This window comes from Convolutriloba macropyga, chromosome 7 (assembly GCF_964194025.1).
Source record: "Convolutriloba macropyga chromosome 7, txConMacr16.3, whole genome shotgun sequence".
NCBI classification, from domain to species: Eukaryota; Metazoa; Xenacoelomorpha; order Acoela; family Convolutidae; genus Convolutriloba; species Convolutriloba macropyga.
The window spans coordinates 1222605-1242521 of record NC_134474.1 but is presented as its reverse complement, the minus strand read 5'-3'; the positions used below and the strand labels follow the sequence as shown (position 1 = coordinate 1242521).

At 30.2% G+C, this 19917-nt stretch overlaps 1 protein-coding gene across 1 annotated transcript in view; it reads right to left on the bottom strand.

Moving 5' to 3' along the window:
- Nucleotides 1-309: 309 nt before the first annotated feature.
- LOC142342382 (uncharacterized) overlaps nucleotides 310-19917 on the bottom strand; it is a 133897-nt gene continuing 114289 nt past the window's right edge. The window contains exons 20-22 of the mRNA XM_075393692.1: nucleotides 19749-19805; nucleotides 966-1055; nucleotides 310-735 (exon numbers count right to left, since the gene is read on the bottom strand). Of these exons, the coding sequence (XP_075249807.1) occupies nucleotides 550-735; nucleotides 966-1055; nucleotides 19749-19805 (333 nt within the window). The 3' untranslated portion in view covers nucleotides 310-549. The remainder of the gene's footprint in view (nucleotides 736-965; nucleotides 1056-19748; nucleotides 19806-19917) is intronic.

Sequence of the window (19917 nt, the reverse complement as noted above, 5' to 3'; positions counted from 1 at the left end):
CACTGCATATCTCTGTAAATTTTACTATGACTGAAGCATTTACAGATATTAGGAGAAAAACAGTGTTCTTTTTTTTATTTTATAGTTCTTGCTGTTTATTTGGATTCGGTATATTTTTTGGGGATCACAAGTAATCTGATTAGAGCAAAAACGATTTTTTGAATTTTAAAGTAAAGCCTCCAATCCATTCGCTACGAAGTCAAAACTAGCATGACACTACATGTGCATGTATTTTTTTATCACATTTGTCGAAACCTATTAGTGTGAGGGGGCCACTTTCCCTCCTGATTACATATTTACGCTCAAAATTGTTTCTTCTCAAATCCACCGCCAATCAATCTCGCTTTCAGTCAGACTGACCAGCGCACGACTCTGTCTCTGGTCGGTAGATTTTGCGGTTTCGGTTTCCAGACCATCAAACATCTGACCATGGGGTGTGATGAAAAGTTAGTCCAGTCTTGCACAAGGGGGTGTGTAACTACAAACTAGGGCGGGAATAGGAGATAATTAGATCGAATGATATAATAAATTAAAATTGATTCATTGCTGTCATCTGTGACAGTTTTGATCTCTAAATTGTCTGGTGTTGTTTTGTTCCCCCCTCGGTTGCAGCATAGCTTTCTGTCTCTCCTTCTCTCGCATGAATTTGGACACGAAGTTGTGTCTGAAATGAGGCCAGGATTCCCTCTCGTCTATCTCTCTTTGTACTTCCGATTCCAAAGTGTACGTCGTGAACTGAACACACCAAAACAAACAGCCCCTTCATACCCATTCTTGTGCATTGAAACGAGACTAGTTATGATCTACAAAAACTGTTTTGTAACCCTATTTTGTTTTTAAAAATCTTGTGCAAAATTCTCAAACCAATCGAGGTCAAATAGGTATAAGGTCATATGAGACAAGATAGGGACAAGTATAGATGCACACATTCAATATTGACAATAGATATATTTTACTCTACTAACCAACTTCTGTGCTTCGATAAGTGTGTGTGGCTGTGCCAAGTGGAAGAAACGCTGCTTCTGAACTTGTACAACTTCTGCACCCTGGCTAACCTACATTCATTATTACATTCGTCATCCAGTTTATAGAACTGTAACCAAGTCCCAGTACATACTATTTTCATAACCGTATGGAGGTTTAAAAAGTGCATTTTTTTCGTGCTAATATAGGGATTTCTGAGTATAATTGAGTTTATTGGCATATTTTATCTGGAACAATGAAATGACTGTGAGCAGAAACTTCAACGCTTAGTGAACTAGAAACAAAGGAACTATATATTCTTAATTTCATATTGGCTAATCTTAAAAGTCTATATTTCGCTACTTCTGCCATTATCATATTGCCATTGAAACTATTCAAAACCACATGAGCGAGGCACATTGTAAATTTTAAATAACATTTAGCTCATCTTCCTTCAATGATCTTGATTTATTCGTGTTTTTTTTGTTTTTCATGAAAACCAGTTTATTCATTAATTGGCAAATAGCTGTCTTCAGCGAGCATGAAAACGTGTAACTTTTTGTTCGGATGTTAAAAAATTAGTGCTGCAAACGTTGGAGTAACTTAGTTTCACTTAACACAGGTGCCTCAAAGCTTGATTTATCGGTCACTACTATTTGCTCGATGAAAATCTACATCAACGTGAAAACTAGGGCGGAGATTTCGTCACTATTGTACAAGATTACTGTAATTATGTTACTAATCAAGTCATTGGAACTAATTTCAGAAGAAATACATTTTATGGGCTTCTTTCTGCAGGAACAATCTCAATTAGCCCAAATATCAACTGAAATAAAATTCATTCTAATTACTATTTAGACTATTTAGACAGCAAAAAGCATTTGAGCCACGATGTACATTTGTGCTAGTCACACGGACGGAGGCTTCATTCTTACTCAACACTGAAAAAGTCTTATTGCAAGTCTCGAGTCAGTACTGTATCAGAGCTCTGATCAAGATATTTTTAGACTTGGCAAATTTTCAATCAAGTCTTAAGTCTTGGCAAGTCTTGGCCAAGATTTAACACGTCCATGCCATAATTGACATGCCTAGTCAGTAGCAGAATTTGTTGTGTTTTTCGTTTCGTAACGACAAAAAAGACGGCCATTTATAATGAGTTGCCTTTTGAAAAGTCTCCAATGTGAAAAACGAGGCCCAAGAAAACAAGAGCACTTCTGAAGAATTCATTTGAGAGTGAACGAAAAAAATTCTTGTGCCAGCCAAATATACCAATCATGGCCACTATTTACTGCCCATTCAAAACAAATTGATCTGCGACTGAATATTGGGGATACTTTAAGTTGGTAGATGCTCATATCAAAATTGGATTGGTCATTTTAACAAAAATCAGTTAAAAAGTGAGCACTTCCAGCTAATTTTAAAATGCATTACTTATAGATAACGCCTTCTCAAAACTGTACTCTGCTAACATTGCAAAAAAAAATACTTGACAAGACTTGGTCAAGACTTGGCTCAAGATTTGTCAAATATTGGTGACAACTCGACTCGAGACTTTGGGTAAGACCTGATTTAGACTTAACAAGACTTGAACAAGTCTTCACAAGTGTTAACACTTGAAATAAGACGTGATCAGTACTTATTCGCCAATTCAAGACATGAATTTCACTTGAGAAGTACTGATAAAGACTTGAAACACCTTTTGAAACTATTGAATCTTATCCTTAGTTTGCATTATTCACATATTTAAATCCCTAATCCATATTTTCCAGTTTTTTAAGTTGACCTAATTGCTCTGTTCCGTTCGTCGATCAATTTTGAGTATTTTCACAAACTCTGCTCATTGCCCAGATGACTGATAGGAAACGCTAAGTGTATTTGTTGTAGTTGAGCCCGTAACATGAATAAAACAAACCTCGGATATGAATGAACAATAGCTTAAAGTCAAAACGCAAAAATTCAACCTAAAAATTGCCAATATTCAACCTTGCGTGACGATATTGAAACGTTTTAATTAATTACCCTGCATTTGAGCAGTAGTGGATAAAACAAGGGGTTCAACCACCAGTAAAATTTGTCCCTTTCTCCTAACGCTAATCGCGCATGTCGAATCGGGCCAAATTTTACTGTTTGTTGAATCCCTTGTTTTATCCACTACTATATTCACCACTATAAATACATACTACGCGCACAATTGTGTACAAAAATGTACATAGCTAGCCAGTATAATTTATGCAATTCATACACTAATATCCAAAAGTTCTCAAAGCTAGGTTTAAGCCTAATTTCATATCTAATATGCCAAACTATACTGAAATAAATCAGGTTAATCATCTCACAAAGTTTTTTTTCAATAGAATCGGATGGACTGAAAATAACTCAAAATTGCTTAGAATTGGATAATAAGAAACAAGTTGCTTTAAAATTTTTGACTTTAACCAGGAGACGATTGATCTATGATGTTTAACTGAGTGATTCTATGTACCTGGTTACATTTTTGAGCCGAGTCTTGGGAGGTCTTGATAAAAGGTTGACTCGCCTTTACCACGCTACGGCAGTACTGCTCGACCTTTCTTAATGGCAACTGTGGGGGAGGGTGCAACTACAGAATGCTTGAACAATTTTAATTTTAATTATTAGGCTGACTGAATACTAATATTAAGCTGACTGAACAATATTAATGTATCATTTTACAGTTTTTGTAGTGAAGTGAAACTCATGATGAATAGCCAAAAAGTGCCGTTGAGGATAAAGGTCCCCACGTGGAGAATTATTCTAGAACATTCTTTTTCTAGAATATTCTCACATGATTTTTAACTTAAAATTATTTATCATTTCCCAAGTAATTACATGTTTTAAAGTAAAATAATAATTAAATCCTTCTATTAAATTGAATGATTTGTATAATCTATTAAAAATTAAATAAAGATTTTAATAAATACTCACTTTACTAGCTAATTTTTAAGGGCATCTTATATTCGAAATTTTCACTTGTTTTCATTCTGTTAGTGGTGGTGGCTTTCTTTGTCAATGGCGGCGGCCATTTTAGCATGACATGCACTTTTCATTCGATCTGCTAAGCAGTGTAATGCGATGTTAAACCAAGCTTGTTGACTTCTTATACTATTAGCGGTTGCTAAATATGAAAGAAAGCGAACAATAATAGCACAGTCAAAAAAACTGGGATCGGTGGAAACACAGTGATTAGTGTTTTTCTATGTCTTCTTGAATATTATACTTATAAACATGCTCTCCGAATTGATTTCTAGTGTGACCATATCTATATCTATGAAGATAAAAACATAGTCTACATTTCCTATTTCTAAATCTATATAATGATATATGTTTATAAACATTACACATACTACACGTTAGATATTGATCAGGATCAGAATAATGGTATCCCAAATGTTCTATATAATATTTAACCTTAACCATATTTTTACATACAGAACAAGAATATTCTAATTCTTTACAATTATTACAACATTCTTTCCAAGGTTTATTTATACACTTATCACATTTCATTTTCATTTTTCGAAAAATTATTTTTTGATTATTTCCCTAAAAAAATACATCATGTCTCAATCGAATAATACTAGTGTCATAAACTTCTGTGATGTCTGTAATCTATCCTTTGAATCAAAGAAGGCTTTATACAGGCATCAATCATACGATCTCAAACATAAGGAACTATTGGAGAAAATGTTTGAGTCTGAAGAAGAGGAAATCTCGGAGAGGGTGTATAATTTGGATGAAGATGATTATAATATAAAAACTAAACCAGCCACCAAACCTAAAACTAAAACTGAAGAGGATATCTACACCAGAATTAAGTATGAATGTAAAGAATGTCATGAAAAATTTAGAAGCAAAGTAGCTCTAACTACTCATTCATGTAGTCACAATTGCATGTATCTAGAAAACACAGAAGACTTCGATATATACTCAAGTCAGAACATGAGAGAATTTTACATTACTGATAAAGGTGGGAATTACATTGAAGATATAGATGAAGCAACTAATTACTCTTTAGAAGAAATTAAAAACTGTTACCAGTTTCGTAAAGTTAAGAGTTTTAAATATAAGATCACGGCTGAATGTGATTATAAGAAGAGAACCAAAGAAGAAGTTAAAACTACTAAAATATTTTTCAATACTGATTATATTAATAATAATGCAATATATGAATATGGTGACTTCAATTGGTGGCTAGATTTCGAAAAGGAAATATATGAAGGTTAGGGTTATGATTTTGAGTTTCTTGGAATAAGAAGTATTCAGTTAAACTTTGAACCAACTAAAGCATCTATTGGTAGTTATATAGATTTACCTCCAGATCTCAAAAACTCTAAATCATTAAATATACGTAGTTATAAATACAATTGCTTACGACTAACTATAACTGCTTGGCTACATCCCGCCCTACACCATGCAACTCGAGAAAGTAAATATGTAGATAAACTAATTGAAACAAGACAACAACATGAAGATGATTTTGCTTATATAATAAGAATACAGAAATTGTATAATATTAAAATTTGGGTATACACACCTTGTGGTAATGGTAAAATAGAACTGTTTAAACAAGTGGATGATCTCAATAAAGATAGAAAAGATGTAAGAATACTAGTTTGGAGTAATGGTCAAATAGAACACTGTGCCCTAATAAAAAATATAAAAACCCTGTTAGAACGACCAAATAAAAACAACATTAAATATTATTATTGTGATAGGTGTACCTATTGGTTTAACTCACAAATTAAATATGATAAACACGACTGCAGCACCTCATTCAAACCAGAGATTGTTTGTCCTAAGAAAAAACATTAATTTTGTAAATGAACACAAACGTCAGAATATAAAAAAATATAACTGCCGATATAGAATGTTGCATTGTTGAAGTCTCAACTAATGATTTAAAATATGTAATAGCTGAACATATTCCAATAGCTGTGGGTTACACCTGGCAAGGTAACTTCAAACACTACTTCGGTCTAGGCTGCATCGAAAGATTTGCTGGAGATCTGTTAGAAATAGAAACTTTCAAACATAATGAAAATATGATATTCACAGAAGAAGATAAATTATATCATGAAACTAATAACACTTGTCACATCTGCAGCAAAACATGTATCAATAAAGTAAGAGATCATTGTCATGAAACTGGTATATATAGAGGACCAGCATGTAAAATATGTAATCTAAGGTACAAACAACAAAACTTCATTCCAGTAATATTCCATAATGGCTCTGGCTCTGACTTCAACCCACTATACAGTGAACTCTTTAGGCAGAATAATGATAAAAGAAAAGTAGATAACATTCCACTAGCTGCTGGTAAATCTAAGATAATTAGCATTGGTTGTCTCGAACTCTTAGACAGTTATAACTTCTTAGCTATGCCTCTAGATCAAATGGCAAAGATATACGGATGTAAAACTAAAACATTATATCCATATGAATACTTTGGTTTAGAGGCGTATAGTAGCAAAGCTACCTACCAAGAAGCTATAGGTAATCTAAAGAGAGAAGACTTTAAATCCTCTCTACATAATAAATTACCAACACAAGAGGAAGTGGATAACTTTAATAATGAAAACATTCATAAAACTGGAAAAGATCTAACTTAGAGTATTTACAGAATGACGTGGAAATATTAGACTATTACATGAATGAATATGTTAAACTAAGTATGAAAGAATTCAAGCTCAACTCAATACATTATGTAAGTCTCCCAGGTTATAGTTTTGATTGTTGGTTAATGTCAAGTGGTGTTACATTGGATACATTGCAAGATAAACAAATGCTAGATGATTTTGTTGGAGCAAAGAGAGGTGGTATATGCGGAATAATAGGTGATAGATATATAGATAACATTGATGGTAAGACCATATGGTACATAGACGCAAACAACCTATATGGTTATGCAATGATGCAAAAGTTACCTTATAAGGATTTTGAGTTTATTACTACTACTACTCTAGATCCACGAACGGACTTCGTCCGTGGCAAGCCAAGCGGGTTCCTCGATGTAATATTGAATACTCCAGATGATAGTGATCATGGTTACTATATAGTTTGTGATATTGATTATACTAATGAATGTAAAGAGAGAACAGAACGGTTAGCACTAATGCCTAATAAAAGAAAGATAAATGATAATGAATTGGGATACCGACAAAGAGAGAAAAGTAAAGCAAGGTCCGAGAAATTATTTTTAGACCAAAACAACAAAACAGAATATATTGTTCATTATAGGATGTTAAAGTTCTATGTTAAGATGGGAGTAAAAGTAACAAAAAAACATAGAGTAATTAAATTTAAACAAGATTATATATGTATCGATTATATACAAAACAATACAAATAAAAGAGCGACAGCTAAAACTGAAGCAGAAAAAGATGTAAGGAAATTAATGAATAACTCTTTATATGGAAGAATGTGCATGAATCCTCTACACTTCTTTCAAAGCAAGTTTTTGCATGATGAAGAAAAGATAATGAAAAGTGTAAGTAAACCAACTTTTAAGAATATAACTAGATATAGAAATTATAGCCAAATAGAATATATAAAGAAAAAAATAGAATATGATTTTCCAGTATATGTAGGTGTTACTATCTTAGAATTAAGTAAATTACACATGTATGATGTATTCTATAATATTCTACAACCATCCCTCAAAGATCTAACACTTCACTATATGGATACGGACAGTTTCGTATTGATTTATAGTGAAGGTAAAGTTATTGATGAGCATATGGACTTAAGTAATCTAGACATACCTATAAAAACTAATAATAAAGTCCCCGGCAAGTTTAAGCACGAGCTGGGAAGTAGGATTATTGAGGATTTTATAGCATTGTCCCCCAAAACATATAGCTTCAAAAATTATCCTAAAAACACTAAAGAAAAAGGAATAAAGAAGCATGATAATGCTAGGCACATAGATTATTATGATGCATTAATGAATAATACACAGAGAACAGTAGATGAATGTAGAATACAAAAAGTTGGCGATAACATGACAACAACAAAAACAAGTAAGATTAGTTTAAATATATTTGATGATAAAAGGTTTTATGAAAACAATATTAAAAGCTATCCTCATGATGAGAATCTATATCTATTCAAAAGAGATTTAATAAAAATGATCCACCAAGCATCAGTGAAACTGCTTCGCAGATCATTAGATGAAGACAAAGACCTACTGGTTAATAATATTCTAGAACTAACCATTAATGACGATAGAAAGTTAATTGAAGTTGCTATTATATTATATAACGAGCTTTGCTAATTTTTATAACAAATAATTATAGACCTAATTCATTCATTACATCCATATGGTTGGTAGTTAGTATATTATAAATCATTATCTGAGCCATATATTTTTCCTTGAGGTCTCCCATGATTGTATTCTTATATAGTGTAGCTCCAGCTATTATATTTTTATTATATTCTAGAAATTTTATTATCTTCTTAGCCCCATCTACATATTTAGAATAAGTTGAAATTATTAAATCATCATGATTTGGTTCCTTAATATGATCATTAAACTCATCTGTAGTATAACAACGTCTTTTACAAGCTAAACATCTTTTTAGATTAAGAGAGAAGCTGTTTTCATTATCCATTTTTTACTCTTATTATAATTTTTCAATATATATAAAATGACTAAACTAGATAAACCTATAGAATTAAATAATATAGAAAAACAAAACAGAAGAAATAGATTAGAAGACAAATTAAAACAACAAGAATAGTATGGTGAAATAGAAGAGTTATTTGATCCTCTAACCAAAACTATCGGTGAAACTGCTTCGCAGATAAACGCAAACAATGAACAGAATCTAGCATTAAGTGAACAAACATTAAGAGCAATAGATTTGCAAAATCAAGAGTTAGATAAACAAACTAAGATGATCGAGCAAGCTGGTTCCCAGTTTAATGAAACTGCTTCCAAGATTGGTGAAACGTTAAAGGGGACTCAACAAGATATAGCACCAGTTTATGTTGATACAAAAACAGCCAAACTTCTTCATGGGGGCTCAAACTAATCCTCAATTAAAATTAGAACTCGTAGATTTACCTAGTAGGAGATATAAAATGAATGGTGTTAATATAACTCTAGAGCAGGGTGCATTTTTAGTTAGGGATATTTTATATGAGTTTTCAGAAGGATTTACTGATTTTCTTACTAAAACAAATGCATCATATGATGATAAGGTTGAGGAAGATGAAAACAAAATTAAAAGGTTTTTAAAGGATATTAGATATGATTTAGGAAAAGGGGATAAGAAAAGCGCTAGATATAGAACAATAAAACGTATAATAAAGGTAAGAGATGATATATTTGGCAGAAGATTACATGGCAACCCAAATAATTTATTAGAAAGATTAGAATTACTAATACTAGAAACAAAAGCTGGTCATGATGGATTACATGATGAAGTGCTAGATATATCTAAGCAACTATTATCTATGAATTATATTAATCAAGACCAACTAGATAATTTTGTTTTTAATTATGGTAAATAGAAGAATCCATGACTACGTCCCTGAGCGAAGCTATCAGGGAACCTGCTTGGCTAGCCACGAGCAGAGCTCGTTCGCAGATGACTATGTCGATAAATAAAACGATAGAAAAACAACAACAACAACAACTAGCTAAAAAAGTATTCAGTCCTCGAATAACAAAGTTTAGAAGACAAAGAATAATACCATTATATAAAGATGAAACATGGTCAGCTGATTTAATTGATAAGTCATCTCTAAGTAAATACAACAATAATTATAAACTTATATTAACAGTTATAGATATAATCACAAAATATGCATGGGCTATTCCTTCATAGAATAAATCTGGTTTATCTATAACTAATTGTTTTAAAATAGTATTTAGTGAACATCCACAAGGTGGCTCTGAACCTAGAAAACCAGAAAAGTTATGGGTAGATAGAGGTAGTGAGTTTTACAATAAAACATTTAAATCTTTACTTAAAGAATATGGAACCCGCAAAGCCGCTTCAGGGATAGAGCTATATTCTACTTATAGTGATTTAAAGGATGTGTTTTTAGAGAGATTTAATAGAACATTATTACACATAATAAATAAACCAATGTTAATCAAGGGCGATGGTAATTGGGTAAATATATGAAATGAAGCTGTTGTAACATATAACAATAACATTCACTCAACAATTAATATGACACCAGTTGATGCTTCTAATAATCCTGATAAAGTTAAATACACTTTTAGTTTTAAGAATATTAAACCTAAACTTAAAGTTGGTGATTATGTTAGAAATGTAGATAAACGTAATATCTTCTCTAAAGGTTACACTTCTAAATGGAATAGAGAATTGTTTAAAGTGAATGAAATTCTAAAAACACATCCACCAACATATGAAATAGAAGATATTAATGGAGAGATAATAGAAGGCAAATATTATGAACGGGAACTATTGAAATCCGAGTTTGATTTTGAATCTAATAATAAGGTTTTGGAATCATTAAATATAGACCTACGGTCCTAAGCCGGCAAGCCGGATTTTTTTCTTAATATAAATAATGACAAGAAATAGATTTAACCAAGCGAAACCTCATATAGGGAATGGAAACAACTTAATACTAAGTAAGGCTCGTGGGTTATTCCTAGAAGATAATGATGATATTGATATGAAAGATACCTATAAAATTACAAATGTTCTTCCTCCTAGAGATGAAAAAGTTGTTGTTAATAAAGAGTATTGTGACAATAACTTATTATCCTCTTCTAATAAAATAGACATTTTAAGTAGAAACATAACTGAATTAAGAAAGGGTGACTTTGATAAAGTTACAACTAAAACATTAAAACTAAATGAAACACAAGTTAATGAAGAACTAATTAATGAGTTTATTGAATCAAAAAATGAAGTCAGAAATACTGTTAAGTTTTGTAATAAAGTTGCTGCAGATACTATCTCTAAATATAATCAATTAAAGCAAGAATTTGATAATAATAAGTTTAATCAGAATATCACTAACATACAACTAGATGAAATGTTTACTAACGGTCTGAGAGAAATGAAAGAATACAATAAATCTCTTAGAGGTGTTATAGTACAATATATAATTGCTATACTTTTACAAAGTAAGTTACTTGATAATAAAGAGAAAGATAGACTTGAGATGCATTATTGTTTTAATCAAGAAGATATAATGAAAGAAATAGAAAGAACTTTTGCTAATGAAAATAAGCAAAGCAATGACCAATCCAACAGCACCGAGTGAGAGATTTCTATATCCAGATTTGTCATCAGTATCAGAAAGATTGATAAACGAAAAGATTCAAGCTAATAATAAATTTACCAACAGTATTAACATTATAAAAGATATTAGAAATTATTATGAAACTGAAACTAATAACTATAATAAGAAGTTAAGTAGATATAAAAATTATATTAACATAGCTGAGATAACAGAAATAGTATTATCATCAATAGCAACAACTGCAACAAAAACATCAGTTTCATTAACAGGTATAGGATTAGCTTATTCTATACCAACAGCTTTTGCTACAGCAACTGTTTGTGGTTCATTATCAAAAACAATTAATACTAAAATTAGAAATAAAATTATAAAGTATTCACAAATGTATATTTTAAGTAAACAGTTTAGTGATAAGTTTAATAAACTATATACTAAATCAATGAATGATAATAAAATAGATAATGATGAGTATAATGAATTTGTTAAGTTTTATGAGGATTATAAAAAGAATAAGAAAATCAAGCTGAGTATTTTTTTAGATTAAAGAAATTAGTGCTTAGTAATAACAATGTTTTTAGTAATAATAATATTAGTAATAATATTTATCGATAAATATATAATCATAATCATAGCTATAATCATAATCATAAACATAATATAATCATGGATATAAGCATGGATATAATCATAATCATAATCATAAACATAAAATAATCATAATTATAATCAAATAATTATCTTTTCTTTGTACCTAAGTATAACCCTCTTCCTTTTTGTACTACTTTTATACCTTCACCAGTAGTTGCAAATTTTATTAAATCGGGTGTGGCTGATAAAGCTGCTCTAGGGTTTCTAGTTGCAGCTGCACTTGCTATTTTACTTGCTATTTCTAATGCTCTTACTGGATTATTGGCAACCTTCTTTCCAAAGTTAACTGTAGCCCTACCAACACTTTGAAAGAAATCTTTAAGTCCTTCTGCTTCTATTGTTGCATCAGATACTGTCATTGATTTATTCCTTCTACATAAAACACAATTACCTTTTAACATTTTAGTATCTTTTGAAGTGATAGCTCCTCTTATATTAACAGTACCACTATAATGTCTACCTCCAACACAATATGAATTAGTTTTGAAATTATTTAAAAGACCCATTTCTATATATAAAAAATAATGGAAGTTAAAAAGTATAATCCCTTTGTTGTTATTAAGCCTCAGCCTAAGGTTAGGCCCAAGGCTAAGGTTAAGCTTGAAGCTAGAGGCTTGGCTCTAGAGAATAAATAGAAATTAGACATTATTTATGCTAAAGGTTTTGTTAATACTAATAAGAAATAGTTAGGTATTAACAAGAAAAACAATTTGAGCTGACTAGCTATAAATATAAGTATAAGTATATGGTTATGTACAAGTATAAGTATATAATTATAACAATAACTATATTATACTATAATTATAAATTATCGCTAGAGTTATATCTAAAATTATAACTATCGCTAGAGTTATATCTAAAATTATAATTATTGCTAGAGTTATATCTATGACTTAAATTATATCTATGACTTAAATTATATCTATGACTTAAATTATATCTATGATATTGTGTCTACCATCTTATTACCATCACTATTCACACTAATAACCTTCTTAGTTAAAACTAATGCATGACATATAACATCTGCAACTGCAGCACTAAATTTAAAGTTAAGTTGTATTGGTTGTGGACCTATATGATCCCTTTGATATCTAGTATCGAATACATATATTCTATAATTACTTTTGAATGTTCTGTGATTTATATATGGTTTTATATTATGTGATAGCCCATTATAATCTTTATTAAAGCTAACAATCTCTTTAAAAGCCTCATTATAATTATTGGTTCCATAATTAATATTCATTCTATCCTCGGGATAAAACTCACTACCAATCTTACAATAACACTCAGTAACATTCATTACATCAAATGTACTTGCATCATGAGTTTGTTCATTAACATTATTATTTTCAAAACCAACTATTATATATTGCGGTCTTTCCATACCACTTTCCATACCAAGATCAAACAAGAAGTTAGTAGCATTGGGTACATTCTTATAAAATGTCTTTCTTTCATAATAACTAAAGTCTACATTATTCCTTTTACTTAAACCCGTTTGTACAATAATTCTATTATCATTACTAGGATCAATACTAGGTACACACCATGATATATCTCTAATTTCTATATTACCATCATTAGCAACTGCACCAGGATTAGCATTAACTCTATATAGAGCTCTATCATTATTATTCTTTTTTAATAATAGTTTAAATCCTAAACCATATATAATCTTTCCTAAATCATTTACGAAACCAAATAGATCACTCATCTTAATCATCATATACAAATGTCCTCGTTGTGCAGCAATATGGTCACTTTTAAGTTGACTATCTCTATTGCCCTGATTTTTAACAAAACCACTCTCATATTCATCAACAGTACTAGTTAATAACTTATACATCAATAGATTAGGATGACAATGATCTATATATTCAATTGTCCAACCACCACTAGTTTCAAGCTTAATTGAACTGAACAATGCCATCATACCATAATTAACTAATCTGATATTAGCATCAATAGCAAATACACCACCAGCATCATCTGATACAACAAACTCTATATCTAGATATGAATCACGCAAATTTAAGTGATTCTCTTCTCTATTGAGTATGATATTAACATTGGTATTAACCGTATTCATTGTTGCTAGATTATTAGGTTTATATTTTATAATCTTACTTTTATGTATATCATTATTATAACCATAAGTTGTATCCAAATTAAAATCCATTTTTATTAGATAAAAAATGACTGATTCACGAAGCGGTTTCACCGATAGTTTAATGTTAAGAGAACTACAAAATATACACGAAGCTTTAACTAAAACTAAAGAAGAGCATACATTTAACTTTAGAATGTTAAAACCAAATGAAAAGTTTAACTTTATTGAACCTATACTTAATACAACAAAATTAGGTTTAATTAGATTATCTGTTTATAATTCGGTGTTTAATGTGAATAGGAGAAATAATCAATTCTTATATGCTAGTACTGTTATAGAAGATGATGAAGCTTTACCTCGGGCTCTTAGCTCTGACCCTAACCTTAACCCTATCTCTACCTCAAGCCCAAACATTACATCTATACTTAATCATAATTATAAAAGAATCCCGTTGCTATATTCAACTATTACACCGGGAGCACATGAGCATAGAACCTGATAAGAATACGATGAAATGTTTAATGGAAATAAAACAAGGAGCACTCAGCTTTGATATAGAAAACTCACTAGCCTCATTAATAGGATTTAGAAAAATAATTTATAAAAAAGTAGATATAAATCTCAGAAAATTATTGATATTATGGGTTTTAGTACTATTAACATTCATTGCAATATTATATCTGGAGCTAAAGATAATGGTAAAGATACAGATATATTACATACTTTTTATCTAACAGAACCACCAGGTTACTTGATAAATGTTATACCAACTAATATCTTGTATCAAAATGTAACTAAAGATAGAATAGAATATATAGAATTTCATATTAAAGATGAGCATGGAAGACCTATAGACTTTAATGGTGATTTATTAAGTTTTACTTTACATTTGATTTAGACTTATACTTATCTGCGAAGCAGGTTCCCCCGATACTTACACTTATACTTATCTGCGAAGCAGGTTCCCGATACTTATACTTATACTTATCTGCGAAATAGGTTCCCGATACTTAGACTTGTACTTAGACCTACACTTCTCTGCGAAGCAGGTTCCCTGATACTTAAACTTAAACTAAACTACAAAGCTCTCCGATCCCAATTAATTCTTAGTTTACCATTAATATTTTTATTTTTAGTTACATCAATGACAATATAATTATAAGGCTCTTTCCATACCTTATTACATATATTAGCAAAATCATTATAACTAAGTTCAACATTATTAAAGAAATCTTGATATATAGATATGAGGACTTTACCTCTCTGTTAAAATAAAATAAATTGATTACAGTTCTCTCTAACACTCTGCCTATCCAGAGAGAACAGGTTTTGATTAAGTTATTTCATATTGCAATTATTATGTCTACCTCTACAAAAGTATTCATTGATAACTGGTTCCTTGGCTCTAACATCATCGAATATCATTAGTTTCTTTAAGTCTTTGGGTTGTTTATCAGGAGATGGTAAATCTTTTATATCTTTAATAAATTCAACATCTCTTTTTGGGTTTATTCTTTCTATACCATGGTACTGATCACCAGTAGGTCCAATGATGTATAACTTATCAAAGTATATACTAGCTAGAAGTAGATTTTTCAATAAGAATGTCTTACCACATTCACTAGGACCAGATATTATACATCTAAAGTTATCTGGGAATGCGGCTTCAGTAATTATATCGTCATCATTTAGCCATGAAAATAGATCATCATTTATGTTTACAGATATCGGTAAACCGCTTCACGGATATTATTAGTAGGACTATTACTAATGCTATTACTATTGCTATTCCTATTAGATTCATTATTCCTATCATTATTATTATCATTATCATTATCATTATCATTATCATTAACATTATCTTTATCATTATTAGTAAAGCTACTTCGTAGATCAATAACATTATCATTTTCATTATAATTATCATTATCACTGACATTATCCTTATCATTAACATTATCATTATCATTAACATTATCATTATCATCTGCGAAACAAGTTTCCCGATTAACATTACAACTTAAACAAGAACACTCATTATATATTTCTGGATATTTACATTGATTAACTAGAATATTCGAAGCACTTTTAATTCTAAATCCTCTATCAATAAGATAGATCATATATAAACAATAAGCCCCACAATAAGATTCATCATATTGTTGTATTCTCTCATTAGAGCCTAGATCAACATATTCTTCTAGGAATAATGTTGGGGTTTCTACACCAAAACTATCGAAGTAATATGTTGGACCACCTTCTCTTCTTATAACTAAAAACCAATGTGTACCTTCAGTTGGATGTAGATTTACAATAATGAAGTTAGGATCACTGATACTATCTGGAGTTTGATCTCTCATTACAATCTCAATTGGTGTTAGACTTATATCTTTACCTATATCTTTTATTCTGATATCACTCATAGCATTATTATCAATATTAAATTTATTATTGAATTCCTCAAAAGTTAGAATGAGCATTTTTATATAATAAATTTATTAAATCTAAGTCTAATTATAAGTCTGAGTCTAAATCTAAATCAAATCTATATTTATTATATAAAAAAGGAAACAAGTAGTGCAGTTTTTATTTTTATTATTATTATTGGAATTTGTTATATAATATTTGATTCAAGACCAAGTAAATATACAAAACTAAAAGAAAGCTTTGGTGGATTTATGAATAGGAGTCTAGTTAGATTTGAATATGAAAAGTCACCACTACTTACTATTGTTTATGGTGGAACTGGAACGGGTAAAACATATTTTATTAGACAATACTTAAAGTTATACTTAGACCATGATCAAGTTCAACATCAAGTTCAAGATCAAGATCAAGTTCAACATCAAGTTCAACATCACGTTCAAGATCAAGAGCAAATTCAAGATCAAGTTTAAGATCAAGTTCAAGATCAAGTTCAAGATCAAGTTCAACATCAAGTTCAAGATCAAGATCAAGTTCAAGATCAAGACCAAAGGTCCATAGTTATAGTTTGTAAAGATGACAGAGACTGGATAGATCCTGAGTCTAATAAGTTTTATACTGGGTTTAATAAATGTGATATAAATATGATCACAAAAAATAATATGCATAAATTTCAAAATTGTGTAATAGTACTTGATGATATGGGTGATAGGTTAAATAAGGATATAGATTATTATTTTACTGAAGAAAGACATTATAATATTCAAATGATTGTAATGTGTCATAAACCAGCTCAAATAATTAATACAGCAAGAATGAGTTGTGATACTATTCATTTAACAACTTATAATGGACCTGACCTATTTAAAAACTTTAATGAGATATATAAATGGGAACATGACTTCAATAAAATAATTAGTGAATTAAATAGTAACTATTATAATTATACAGATGAAATGTCAGATGAACTTCGTTATGGTATAATTAAATATAGTAAAAAGGAAAATACTTTTATTATTATTAGTAGTAATAGAACGATGATATATAATTCAAGAGTTGGTTTCCTTGATTTAAAAGCTCTTAGTTTAAAAGATAATTTAGAGAGAGAAGATATAAATTAACTTATAGCATATATGAAACCACTAATGACTAATGCAACAGATAGAAGTGTTATTAATCATGATAATTATCAGTTTTATTTTAATAAACTTCTTACTTTAAATAATATTAAGATTCAGAATGATGTTCTAACTAAAAAAATGATTATGGGAAAGGGTATGAAAATTTTATCAAATATTGGTGGAATTATAGGCGCAGGTTTATATATATTTAATTGTTTTTATCCTAATTCAGTATCAAGAAATGCTGGAACTGTAGCAATGGGAGCAAGTACAATGTTGAGTTGAGTAAATACATTAGTTAATGTTGGATATGGAGAAGAGTTGGAAGGTGAAACACGAAGCAGTTATACTGATCAGGGAAGCAGTTTGGTAAACCACGAACAAAGTTCGTATACTGATCAGTGTAACTATGACTTCGTCAATGAAGAGATGGGAATTTTGAATAGAAAGGGAGGAAGGTTTTTAAACAAACTATATATAAATAATGAAGAACTCAGAGAAGAGATTATAAATTTTGTTAAAGATAAAAAAGAATTAGACCTTGATTTGATTTTAGATAAGAGATGTAAAACTAATACACTCAATACTTTAGGAAATAGATATTTAGCAGAGTGTATCACATCTAAAGATAATACTAAAGATTTAACTGAAATCATGGTTAAATATTACCCTGTGAAGGATTAGGTAAATTTTATAGTTTACCCTTTTATAAATGCTTTTACAATGTTTAGAGTGTAATTATAAATGTGGAAACATTGCTGTTTTAAAATATCATTATGAATCATTTCATAAAGATAAAACTGATAAATGCATGTGTGGTAATATAATATTAAGTGGTATTTGTGCTAATAATTTTTCTCCGTGGGGTTGTTCTTTAAAAAATGAATCTAGTTCTAGTTCTAATTCTAGTTCTAACCCTAGTTCTAATTCTTATTCTAATTCTAGTTCTAACCCTAGTTCTAGTTCTAACCCTAATTCTAACTCTAGTTCTAACCCTAGTTCTAGTTCTAGTTCTAGTTCTGGTTCTGGTTCTAACCCCAGTTCTAGCTCTAGTCCTGGTTCTGGTTCTATCTATGACTATAACTCGAACTCAGATCCTAACCCCAACCCCAACCCTAACCTTATCCCCAACCCTAACCCTAACCTTAACCCCAGCCCAGAAGTATTAACTAGATGTTGTAATAAGTGTAATTATATAAAACCACTAAATAATTTTGATGAGGGTAAGTATACATGTAGAAGTTGTACTTCAGCTAAAGTTAATTGTCCATATTGTACTTCTGTTGTGAGATATGATGGGATACGGGCTCATGTAAAGAAACAACATCCAGATATAGATATGACTAGAGGATTTAGTAGAAATCTGCAAAGCAGGTTCCCTGATATAACTGATCGGTGTAACCGCTTCGCGGATAAAACAATTAATCCTAGTTGGCAAAGTCCTAGAGCTGTAAGTCCTTTAGTTATTAACCAAACAGAAGACAGTTGTTCATGTAAATACTATAATTTTGTATCATTTCTTATTAATAATGGAATAAATATAGAAAAAACAAAAAGAAAATATAAATTTATTGAAAAGTATAGATAATTTGAAATAAAAAGAATAAAAAAAATAAAAAAATATCAAAAAAGAGGGATTCACTCTTTAAGGGCGAAAAAGAGCAATCTTTTCTACTGGGGATCACTGCGAATAAGAGTGAATCACTCTTAAAGAGTGAAATATAAATTTTGCTTTGATTTTTTGATTTTTTGTTTTTTTTTATTTTAATTTTAATTTTTATCAAATTTAGAGCTAATATATAGTAGTGGATAAAACAAGGCTTCCAGAAATCAGTAAAATTTGGCCAGATTCGACATGCGTGATTAGCGCTTGGAGAAAGGGTCAAATTTTTGCTGGTGGCTGGAAGCCCTGTTTTATCCACTACTTTGAGCTTTCAATTTTTTTGGTAGTTACTAAACGTTTTCTTACGCTTCAGCGTTGTGGAAGGATTTATAATAAATCCCATAAAACTGAAACGTTATAAAGTGAACGCTCGGAAAACTCAATGCCTACAACTGAACATCTTTCATCTGCTATTAGAGCTTCTTAAGTTCAAAATTTGAACTTCTCCTATGAAAATTTCCCGAAAATTATCCTTGAAAAATTTGATGAAAACGGCGAATATAGAAAGTGGGAAATTTTAACTGTATAAATTAATGATATGGTAGTTATAAGCAGTACGTACCAAGGAGAGGCTATTGTTCACACCTTCGTTGGCAGATAAGTCTTGCTCGTGGATTCCCTGAAAAATATCCTCACAATTAAATCAATTAAATTAAAATAACATTCAATAAGCAATGGAAAACATTTAAAGTTTAAAATAAATATCAGCACTTGAAAACTAAAATTGCATG